General features: G+C 39.8%; 1 protein-coding gene across 2 annotated transcripts; it reads left to right on the top strand.

Annotated features, from left to right (window-relative positions):
* The first annotated feature begins 3000 nt into the window (after nt 1-3000).
* On the top strand, nt 3001-11639 carry dbpb (D site albumin promoter binding protein b). 2 transcript variants are annotated; one of them, XM_044115899.1, is made up of 5 exons: nt 3001-3451; nt 3802-4079; nt 4587-5042; nt 7330-7589; nt 9558-11639. In XM_044115899.1, exons 2-5 carry the CDS (start codon nt 3890-3892, stop codon nt 9771-9773), a joined length of 1122 nt encoding a protein of 373 aa, XP_043971834.1. In that variant the 5' UTR covers nt 3001-3451; nt 3802-3889; the 3' UTR covers nt 9774-11639. The 2 variants fall into 2 exon arrangements, with proteins under 2 accessions (XP_043971834.1, XP_043971833.1); XM_044115898.1 differs by having other exon boundaries at nt 3002-3644.
* The last annotated feature ends 848 nt before the right edge of the window (nt 11640-12487 follow it).

The raw sequence follows: 12487 nt of genomic DNA, 5'->3' as shown, positions 1-12487 counted from the left end.
TCAATAAATAAGGGACATTGTTGAACTGGAATAAGTGGAATCAACAATCTTACTGCCTAACGTGTTGATGATTAGTTAGCCGTAAAATAGCCATGAAATGCATTGCTATGTTGCCATGTCTAATCTACTTGAACCTCTGCTTGAGTCAGAAGGAAGACAGGTGAATTCCTGTGGCGCGCTTTGTTTTCGCACGCGCTTTGCAATGTACAGTAGACGAGACAAACCCTCGCGCTTTCTTCCCTCTCCCCCAGCTGGTCTCACGCGGCAGTGGCATGCACGCGGGGGGGAATCCAAGCGGGCGGGTTTGTTCGACCTATTTCTGGCCAATGGCTCTCTCTCTGGGGGCGGGGCAACCGCTCGATTAGGCCAATCAGAGCCCGGAGCGCGAGCGGACAAGGCTCGCTCTTCGCGTGTCTGACCCACGTGAGCTGGAACAGCTATTGTACGCCGGCAGGCAACGTGCAGAAGCGTTCCTCTCTCCTGAAAAAACAGCACACTCACGTTTTCCGTGGATTACAAGGGAAACTGGAAAAGTCGTGCAATTGTGACCAACCATTATAAAGAAGGGATACCGAATTCAACTAGAATAGTCCAAGGCTCGAATTTATAGGTTTCACAACACAAAAAATAAACATACGTATATATATATTTATATCTTTGATATGTATTATTCAAAGATCACACGAAGAAAAAAAAGCAGGTACCCATAATAAAACTGATTACAAAACTACTGCTGCTGCAACGAGAATTAAAAAGAAAAAAATATGAAAACAAAACGAAGTCATACTGTCTTTCAGGCGAAACAAACTGTATGGCAAGCTAATTTAGCATATAATAGCTTGATTAAGCTCTTCTAAGCAGTACAGTGCAACATTGTTCAAATATTATCATTGCAATGTCACCTGTATCCATTTATTTTAGTCTGATCCCCATTGAGCCAGGTGACTCATGAATTTATGACATTACTATCCCTAGTCAGATTAAAATAACTCAAAGTGACCTCCTCGTGTTTATTATTTGTTGGTCATTAACCCACGTTTTCACAGTAAACTATGAACAGAATATAGAAAACTAATTTAGATTGTCACTTGTTAAAGTGGGAATCAAACTTCCCTCAGTCAGACGTGGACAAATTCAGGCAAAGTTGGTAAGAAAATGTCCTGGGATAGAGGTTACAATTTAGTAACAGAGAACTTGACCACAAAACAACCAAAATTACAAAAGTACAGACTGGCAAAAGGTTGAAATGAGTCCCGCCCTCTGGTATAAAATGGAGGTATAAATTGGTGAATTGGCTGGTGAATTGGCTGAGAGCCTGCATCAACTTTATATATTGCAATAGAGACATTTAGTACCTGTTTTGATAACCAATGATTTTAAGCAATTTTCTTCAATCTACAGTACAGAAATTATGTTGTGTGTCTCCAATAAATGACTTATACCACTTAGATCACTAGTAATAATATATCATTGATCCACAAGTAAGCTACCCTAAACTGTGGTCACAATCAATGGCAATACATTGTAATATATATTTTTGGAAAATCAAATCTAATTAAACAAAATTATTTTTAAGATTTCTCAATTTTTATTCATTTTCAGAGTGTTATGAAAACACTCAACAAGTTTTTGTAGTCATATCCCAATCTGATCAAGACTTGGACAAAAGGCTTGATCGGAGCATTGCATTGTTCTGAAATAATATTCTATCCCACATATGATAGAATGTCCAAATGCAGTGTTTACAACTACGAAACTGTTATAATGAACATGAATAGATGCCAAATAATACTCCTTCAAGTTAAAGATACTTGTGTCTTTGTGCATGTTGGAAAAGACAACTTTTGATATCTCTTTTCTGAAATGTGACTTTCTGAAAATAAGCAAAAAGATTTGAAAGAATTTTACTTCTGGTATAATAAGGTTCCACCAAAACATGCGATTTTATCTCCTCCAGGGCTGTTGACCTTATGAAGGTGTGATTTTTGTGTTCTACACTTTTGAAGAAAGAAAAATGTAAAGAACCCTGACTGACAAGGAGGGATATGACTACCAATATCATGTAAGAGCTCAGTAAAATTATTAACGTCATGGTCTTTTTAAAAAAAAATAAATTATTATTTGATCTTTGAGTTCTAACCAGCGTTGTTTGTTTGGCCTCTGTGGGCCTGCTCTAGAAACCCAGCTGATCGTACTGTATTACCTATTGTCTATGATTTGGTTTTGAATTCCAAAGAGAGGAACAATGCCTGTGGCACATGAAAATAGCTGGTGTCTTCCTGACGAGACGATCTTGCAGTCAGATTGAATAAACATGCAGAGATTCCATATTTACTTACGTCAGGTAGTTAGAAACCCAAACTGTCTGTGAGATCTTCAGTTTACTTTTCAGAGAGACATAGACATTTATATTAAAGTCAAATCTTTCATCTTCTGCTGATACTCCAAGCTTTTAATCTGTTCCCTTCAGATTTTTTTCTTTAACTAACAGTTAAAAATAGTTTGTTTTATGTTGAATGTCTTTATTTAATTAATCGATGAACTATATTGGTGATATTTTAATAGATTACTTACTTTATTAACAGTGAGTTTCAGTATAAATATTCAGTTTTCAGCTTGTGTCAGTATATTTTTTATATTTTAATATACTGATCACATTCATTTCTAAGTGTATGACTAAGACTCTTTGTGAAAAATCTAATTGCTTTTCTTGGAAAAGTTACTCAAATATAATGTAACTTACTACCCACCTCTGCTCTACTCCATAATTCAAGAATATAATTGACTATTAAGTGGTTAAGAACATTAGTACGAAAGGGTTTCAAAGAAATGGAAACAAGACAGGCAGAAATTGGCAGGAGATGTTTGTTTTGATTTTATGTTACAACAACCTGCCATACACAGCCTGCTCTCCTCGAGGTGCGCACGAGGGTAGGTGTGTCTCATAAATAAATGTGTGATCTAGCCAAATCCTCGTCTACGCCCCCCTCGCCTGTTCCGCGAGGCGTGACGTCACGTGAACTGCCCGTGTCGGTTCCAGCTGAGCTCAAGAGGCAGAGGACGATCGGACGTGGACGTCGCGCGGCCCGAACGCAGATCCCAGCCCGTGCGCCCGTGACTGCATTCACCGGATGAGGAAAAAAAAAACAGTAGAGACAGAAAGAAACGAGACCTCCTCCTCCTCCTCCTCCTCCTCCCCCCTCGCTGACGGACAGCAGAGCGCCACAGCAGAGAAGACAAGCAACAACACAACTTGTCATCTGACCAACACACAGCTATTCCTTTGACCGCTGCTGTTTCTTGTTTGTTTTTCTACATGCACTCTTTTCCTACGAGGTTATTCTTACTATAACGGCGGAAGGATTTTTTTTTTGTTGTTGTTTGGTTTTTGTTTTGGGAATTTTTTTTCTTTGAGTCCAGGACGAGAAATTCGGGATACCGCTTCGCAGTTGTGAGTTGTGAGATTTTGTTTTGCCTCTGCTGTGCGGTTTTATTGCTCTTTTATAGACTGTATCAGCCTGACTGTCCCTGTCGCTGCAACGTCTTGATCTAATCTACAGTTTAAAAACATCCAATAACAATGGAGTACTTTGAAGAGAATTTTTATACTAGGAAATAAGGATCTCTATAGCAACAACTGCAAGGTAAATAGTTGTGCCTCATTAATAATGTCTTATAAGTATTTTACACAGTGTAACTGTGATACAAAAGCTATTTTATTCATCATGAATTCATCTTACAACAACTTTTCTCTCTCTTTGTGTCCATCACCTTTCACCCCTCCTGCATACAAACAAACAGTCTGCCAGTATACTTGTCCTATAGGTTCTCTGGTCAGATTGCCTCAGTACTTCAGGTGCAACCCCCCACCCCTTCCCTCCAGTCCAGGATGTCCAGGCAACTCACCCAGCTTCCGACCCCTGACCTGCCAGCTGGTGCAAGCCCACAGTTTGGGAGTTGTACTCAGCCTGCAGGCTCCCTCACTGGGAGCCACGTCAACTCCATGGCCGGTTTAAAGTCCCTCCTGCAGCAACCCATGAAGGGAGACCACCGACTGAAGAATCCCTGTGACACAAAAGGTGAGGAACTTTGTCTGTCTTTGTGTTATGCTAGTTCCACCCATTTTTGTTATAGTATCACCTTGAAGCAGTTGATTCACTCACAAAGCTTCACACCCCAGTCTCGTGTGCGGGCACACATGCCTGGGATGACTTCTCCATGACCCTCATCAGTATTCTCCTGGATTATAAACCTGGCTGCAGTTTAAAGTTAGGATCCAGATTACAATGGAGTTGTTGAGATATTTCACCTCGAGCTGCTTTGCATAATGCACACTAACACTGTCTTTGCCAAACAGAAGTACAGTCTTTGTGAGATTTGTTCAGGAACTTGTTTTTATGTTCTTGTAGCAAGTTATACTGCAGTTCGACTACCATCTGGTCCATCTGGGAGTTTGTGTTTATGATTGTGTAACGGAGATTTGGAGAATAAGTGCATCCACCTGCCACTCTGAGTTGCTTTTGCATGCATTTGTAATCAAAATCTCTAAAACAAACATTTTTTTTTTGCTTTTCTCTCTATGGCAGACAAAGACAGGCTGGACCTAGACGAGGATTCTTTGGGAGTGTGCTCCATGAGGAATGGCATTGGGGTAGTCAGCAACAACAACAGTAATAGCTGTGGAGGTGGCAGTGCTGGAGGAAATGGCGGCACGGGATTCAACCAGTTCCTGGGACCTCTCATGTGGGATCGCACCCTGCCTGCAGATGGCGGGCTCTTTCAGCTCCAGTACATGGACTTGGAGGAGTTTCTGACCGAGAACGGAATGGGCAGCATGCACAACAACAACAGCTCCAGCTCGGCCCAGATCCCTTCACAGAGCTCCCAGTCGGCCGTGCCCAACCAGAGCTCCCAGTGCCTACCGCCCTCGTCGCCGCCTGGATCTTCGTCCTCGTCGCCCTCTTCCTCGTCTTCGCCGTCTCTCATTGGCCTGGAGGTGGCCCAGCCACAGAGTCAAGGCGGAGGAAGTGACTGTCTACATGGTGAGTTGGTGGTTATTGGAAAAAAGGATAAAAGTTATTTATTCTTACTTTGGTTGTTTGAGTTTGCATTTTTTTGTTTATTGCAATAGTTATCACAAAATATAGCAATCAAATTTTATCTCCATATTGCCTGTTTCTTGATGCCATTTTTCAGGTTTGTCTTCGTAAAAATGGTTTGTGAAGACAAACCATTTGCTATCTTCCATATCTTCCATAGCAGATCTTTCATCTGCTATGGAAGATATGGAAGTATCCTCCATTGCAGCAGCGATGGAAGATACTTCATCACAGCTTTTAATAGTTTACAAGCTTTAAAGGACAAAATGTCCCACGTTACTGATTTGATATTATTTAATAGTCGTTTAAATTCAGCCAAGGTTATGTAGTGTCTGTCATTAGGTTCTTCTTTGAGTTTAAACAAATACTAGTGACAAAGCATTTTCCTGTGGTCTGGGGTCACAGTGAAGGCATGAGATAGAGTCACATGGCCCTAAAGGCAAAATCTAATTTAAACATAAACTACAGGATTTAGGTGCTTAGTGAAAAGTTGGTGGAGTTTTTGGGGAAAGCTATAAGACCACCTAGGGATAGTACACAAGACAACTCTTGCTTTTTTTGATGAGTCAACTCCGAGAGGCTTTACTGTAGCTTGGAATGCGATCTATGTACAGCAGTGTACAGTGCGATCAGCAAACTCCCTCTCTCAGCCAATAATTGATGTGCATCAGGGTCAAAACACTGGCGAGTGAGGGAAAGACACAGTGAGAGCAGTGTGCAGAGTGTTTGCAGTGGTGCGTCTTTAATCTCTCCCTGCTTCACACGCCACAGCCATGTGCACGCGTCGGTACACGTGAAGAGGATGGGAGTATTGCAGTGAGGGAACTAGAGGCAGGGCCAGGCCGAGACGGAGGAGGAGCCCTACAGAGAGGAGGGGGGAGGAACAGAGCAACAGGAAGAGTTTCCTTCCCTGTGCTGCTGGACTCTTTTTGCATTTCGACGATTATTTACAAGTATAAAGTATTATTGGAGAAGAATGCAGGGATTGTGTGGAAGATCGTCAAACTGACTAGCTTTTAATTGCTTTATAAGTTAAAAAAAGAGGCTTCTGTCCTTGCTGGAATGCTATTGTACACATTCTGCAGAGTTTTTTCCATCACATCACCTCTAGATAAAAACTCCAGATACTGACTATCAGAAGATGTGAGTAATAGAGCGCACTGAAACCAGATTGCACATCATCCAGTATTAGAGGCGCCCAGAACTCAGGACCTGCAGTTCAAGAAAACCTTTAACTAGGTGGTTGGGCTAACTGGTTCCTGATGTTGGGCTGCTGCTCAAGCAGTCTAGCTCTCCTGCTGTAAAGTGATGGTAATCCTGTCGATTGGGCAATATGGTCATTGTTTTACTGTGATCAAGGCGTTGGCATTTTTGAACACTGAGATTAGAAGTAAACAGTATGCACATTGTATAAAAATGTACCCTCATATCACGAGGACATTATACTGGCACAGTATACAATAGATATGTGGTTTCACATGGTTAACATGTAGTTATGGTTAGACTCTTAAAAAAACATCTTTATGTACAGAGATATTTAAATCATGTATTTGTGCACTCATTGGGGTAAAGTAATCAGTTGTTAATCAGTTAAAGGTGGTTGGAGGTAGTGTATATACCTTTATTGGTCCCATCTAAAGAAAGAGATTTTAAGAAGGGAGGGGGGTAGTTCGTCTCATTCTAAAAGTTAGTAAGATGTATATTATGTTTTATAATAGTTATTTTTTTGTATTCGTTAAGTTTTTGTAAATAATTCAGATTCTCTGAAAAACGTACGCACCTTTTCATGAAGGCTGTCTGGAAAAACCTCACCTCTATATCAGCGTCAGGCACAGAAATGTCTGCAAGTCTCTGGCACTGAGAAAAGCAGCTCTCTGCTGCCCTCTGGTGGCCATCATAACGATGTTCACATCTTTTAAATGTTTACCATTAGAAATATGATCTCAGTATCGTTACTTATTTTAACTACATTTGCTCAGATTGTGCCAATTTCCAAATTTGAGCAATTTCCAAATTAAACTTTAACATAGCAAATGAAAAATATGCTGCATTTTTTTTAATGGAACTAGTAGCTTTGAATCTAAATCTAAATTAAAAGAATGACAACACTATCGCCATTTAGGAGAGATTCTCAGATTCAAATCTCTGGCCAATTTATTCACTTTCACTGCTATAGGATTTTTGCTCATTAATTGACTTAACACAATTTCATTTTCTCCTTTATTTCCAGGTGGTCAGTCGAGTATGAACGACTCCTGCGAATCGCCTTCTTCCTCCTCTTCCTCCTCCTGTCCTCCTTTGCTGACGCCCACGGGAAGCGGACCGGATGCGATTGGAATGTTTGAAATGGAGCCGTCAGACATGACCATGTCCAGCACCTCTGGAGAGCCAGACTTTGACCCCAGAAGGCATTCCTTCAGCGAGGAAGAGCTGAAACCACAGCCAATGATCAAAAAGGCACGCAAGATCCTAGTGCCTGATAACATGAAGGTGAGTCCAGTAAGAAAACTCAGATTCTGTCTTCTTTTTCTTTATTGGATGTTAGTTTAGAGGCAAAAGGAGAACAGATTTCCATCAACTTTTGCAGAATTTTATGAATTGTTTGTCAAATGCACATAAAAATTTGCTTTCTGTTGTTATCGATGACATTTCAAGAGACCAAATGTGCATTAGTCTGCACATTAGATCTTCACTGGGCAAACGCCCTCTGTTCAATCGAGAAATGAGGAAATAACACTTTTAGCCGTGATTCACTTTTAAATGAATCACAAACTAACCTGTGATACACATGAGTAACACAGTGCAGAAATAGCTGACCTTCATAACAGATTATTCAGAAAAAGGCACACAGAGATCTCTGCTCATATTTAACAAATAAGTCTGAAGTTCAGAAATGTTGCCTTTACAAAAAACTGCAAAAGTTTGTTTAGCCGATAATCTGTTCTGAATATATTTTAGCTTTGAGAATATAATTATTCGGATAAATGTTGTGTAAATATTGTGATATTTTATGGATAAAAGGTAAATTAGCGAAGCACCTAGAATCACTCAATTTCCAGAAACCCCAAAAACTTTTTCCGATTAGTAAACGTAAGTTCCTTTAGCGCCCTGACAACAAGACTCTTTAGTGTGAAAGATTTTACTACATTTACTATAGACTATTAGCTATTTTGTTACTTATATTAGTTATTTTGTATTGTTTTGCTGTATTGCTGTTTTTAGTGTTAAGAAGGTGTAAGCACAGAGATGTAGGAAGTTGTATTTTTTACAGTGTTTCTGAGGTTCATTCTGGCTGCGACGCAGCGAGAGAGAGCAAGACCTCATCCAGACCTCCTTCTGGATGAGCTAGATATAGCTTAAAATGTAAAGTCTGCAATCATTTGTTAAAAAATTGTCAAATCCTGTTATACAGAAACTGTTCTGATACACAGTGTGACATCTCCTCTACTATAAATAGCCAATAACGCTTACTGCATGAAGAATATTTTGGAAGTTTTTGCTGTAGCTTATTGTATTATAATTCTTACCAAAGATTTTAAATTGGCCAAGATCGGTATCAACAGGTCAGAGCTTTACGAAGACTGGAGATCAGAAATCAAGCACAAGTGATGGTGCAACATATAATGTTCAACTGTGAATTAATATAAAGATTTCTATTTATTTGGGGATTTTACCAAGAGTTGGATGCTGGGCATGAAATTTGTTTATTTGCTGTCAGTCCCATGTTTACCTTCTTTACAGATAACAGGAAAGTCGTTTGGTTGCATAAAAAGTTACCCTACATCACAGTGGTCATCAGCTTTGATCCAGTGGTCCTACAATCCTGCATGTTTTAAATACGATTTATATGGTTGCATTAGTGGGTTTTATTTTTACCATTGAATCAACTTTTGCAGAAACCTGGTAACTCATTCAATTAAATTAGGCACATTGCAACAAGGAAGCATCTAAAATTGATTAACACTGAGTTGAACTGGGAGCTTTCAACGTTACGGTTCTTTGGTGACCTTCTGAATGAGATCTCAAAGTTAATTTGATCGGCCAGCCACTCTTGGTGCATGTTTACACTGTGGATAGTGGCTATTGTTGTGGTTCAGTGGAGTCCTAAATTCTTAGAAATGGCTTTGTATGCTTATACAGTCCTTATGTCAGGACATGATGTGTTGCTTTTTGAGATATCTTAATTTTATTCCTATTTGACCAGGCTAAGTGAAATCAAATCAAAAAATATTTTTAATCATTGTTAATTCATGATTTTACCATGAGGGCAAATTGTTTTTACACAAGTTTAATTAATTAATTAAAGAAATATGTTTGACAAAACAAGCAAAAACAGAAGAACGTGTTTTTGCCTCACTATAGATCCTTGTCTTCAAGTTTTCATTTGTGTTTGCTGGTGAAAACTCACTCACATACTAAAACCACTAAATGTCCCTCCTGTGTTTGCTCCCCTCCTAGGACGAGAAGTACTGGACCAGGAGGTACAAAAACAACGAGGCTGCTAAGCGTTCCCGGGACGCTCGCCGCCTAAAGGAGAACCAGATTTCGGTGCGAGCCGCCTACCTGGAGCGAGAGAACGCCGCCCTCCGACAGGAAGTGGCCGAGATGCGGAAAGAACTGGGCCGCTGCCGCAACATCCTTAGTAAATACGAGAACCGTCTGGGTGACCAGTGATGGACGAAAAATCTGGAAGAGGAGACAAATTAAACTTAAGACTCTACATTACCAGGATGGTTTCACGGACTTAATGAGTTGAAAATCATAACGAAAAGGACACTGACGATTAAAATGATGAATGTATAAGTCAAGGAAAAGGGTTGCGTACTGAAGCTCAGGTGTCTTGTTTTGTTGAGCTATTAAAAGTGATTGATGGAGAGAGAGAGTAATTTAACTGATTAAAAAAGATGTGACTTTTAAGGGTTTTGTTATTGGAGAATTGTATATTTTTATAATACTTAAGAAAAATTTAGAGGGAGAGCAAATGCAGAGAATAATTTTGTATATTTTCTACATGTTTTGGACACAGAGATGCAGAGAAGCCATGGTGAACATCATTTTCTTTTAGATGAGTCTGGAGTTGTCAGCCGTTGATGCTTTAGTCACGATGCAGCAGCACGGTTGAGGACGTATGTAATAATTTGTAATATAGAGAGCAAAAATTATCTTAAAAATCGTATTGTTGAGCATTTTGTGGATTTTTTCTCGAGCACTTCCTTTTTTTTCCTGTCATGTAAAGGTCACTGGGCATGCCCAGTAGAGACAGAATGAGAGACACAAGGTGTATTCAGCACTTGTCTTGACCAGGTCTTGTGGGTTTTTTTTTTTTTTTTCCTTTTTATCTTTTTAATAGACAATTTTACCCTGTCGACTGGTGCATATTTCTGAAATCCGTTTATATCTGGATCTGTTTTTTTATTTTTATTTCTCTCTCTCGGCGCAATGCTTTGTGATGTTATGGAGCCCTGGATATTCCTGCTCCTCTGCAGCCTCTTTGAATCCATATATCCATGCTTCTATTTCTGCTTGCTCCCACGGTTAAACTCTTCCCATACAGTGTTGTAACATACTCTGAAACCAGCCCCCCACCAGCTAGACACACACTGATACTTCACCGTATTAACTAATCACACTTTAGAAGGAGAAATATTTTAAATACGTATTTGGTGTATTTCAGGAGACGGGTTGTGTTCCCTCTGGCCCCCATTGAGTGGAATAGTGTAACATTTTCCCAGATTTCTGGGACAAATAAAAGCCAAGATTCCCCGTGTGGATCCACAGAGCTTGTTGCTATTTAGTGCTTTTTCCCCCATAGCCACCTGTCTGCTTTCTACTGTATCTAACAACACCTACACAAGGGCATGGTACACAGTGTTATTATGCTCCTGGGGGAGGGATGACTAGCGAAAGTGTGTGATTTTAATCCCTTTAATGACCATGATGGTAGTTACCATTACAGCTATTGTTATTGTTATAATTATGATGATTACCCTCTTATTGTTATTATTCTATATTATTGAATGTTTTTCTTTCTTTGGAGAGACATGATCTGTTGCATCTAGAAACATCTTTTTGAGTGTTCCTCGGAAATGCTCACCCTCGGACCTTCACTTCTGCTCTGGACTCCACCACCACCACCTTCTCCTCTACCCCAGTGGGTTTCACAAACTCGACTCATGGGCCTCAACGTGACGTTCATGCAGACTTATTTTACCTTCGTCTTCTGTTTTCGAGCTGTGTAAGGACTATGCACACGACTGCAATGCTCCTCGGCGGTTCCTTACAGCCTGTATCATCTCACTCAGTGATTGTTTGCTCTACCCAACAAGATCCGGTTTCCAATATCCCCACAGATGTGGTTGGTGAACCTTGTAGTGACTGCTGCATAAGTAGTGTTCATGGTGCCCAACACCTCCTCCCTCTCCCCGGCCAGTTTGAGCTGGCTGGTTTTGGATGTAGTCGCAACTTCCCAAACAAAACAAAGCAAAAAAACAAAAAAAACAAAAACAAAAAAAAACACCAATAAAAGATTGTTCTCATCCAGTGCTGCTCTGTTTTGTCTATTTCTTCACAAGTTTGTGTTTCACATTAACTCCATCTGGAAATAAAGTTGGTTTTCTAGAGGGGAAAAAGAATCGGTCAAAGTTCGGAGTGATAGCCAGACTGTGATTTGTCTTGGGATGCTCCAGGGCTGTTCTGATATTTTGATCTTCTTCTTGTTTGTTCACATTGCACACATTCCTAAGCCTGTCAGCTGTCTCACAAACCTTGTGCTTGTCCCTTTGGATATTAGGGAAATATTTAACACCATCGTTAGCGATGCCTTGCAAAAGTATTAGTCACCCTGGAACCTTTGCATATTTTGACACTTAAAACTGCAAAACTAAATGCATCTTTGTGCTATTTTGTGTGATAGACCAACAACATGGAGCACATATTTGTGAAGTGGAAGGATGACATCAACTGGTTTGTATAATCAGCTTTCTTTGCAGTTACAGCTGCAGGTCTTTTGGGGATGTCGCTCTGCACAAATAGAGAGTGAAATACCTGCCTGTTTGTCTTTGCTAAATAGCTTTAGCTCAAGTGCACTGCAAAAACACAAAATGTCATCAAGTAATTTAGGGCTAGTTTCCAGGGCAAAATCTTAGTATATTAGAAATAAAACAAAACTAACTTATAAGTAACTTTTCAGCTAAATTAAATCAATAATATGTGAATGTTTATTAATAAGTACTAGTTCCACTGGCAATTTTTTTTCACTTAAATAACCTTTTTATAAGTTAAATGATCTGCAGGTAAAGGCAGTACTTTTTAAATCGATATTAGCCAAATATTAATTTAAAGCAAGCTCGTATATTGTGCTGAAAAGTTAATTGCAAGCATAATGCTGC

The sequence above is a fragment of the Gambusia affinis genome, linkage group LG05, assembly GCF_019740435.1.
Source record: "Gambusia affinis linkage group LG05, SWU_Gaff_1.0, whole genome shotgun sequence".
Taxonomy (NCBI): domain Eukaryota; kingdom Metazoa; phylum Chordata; class Actinopteri; order Cyprinodontiformes; family Poeciliidae; genus Gambusia; species Gambusia affinis.
Note: the sequence above shows the minus strand (reverse complement) of the source record. Positions and strands in the feature narration are given on the sequence as shown.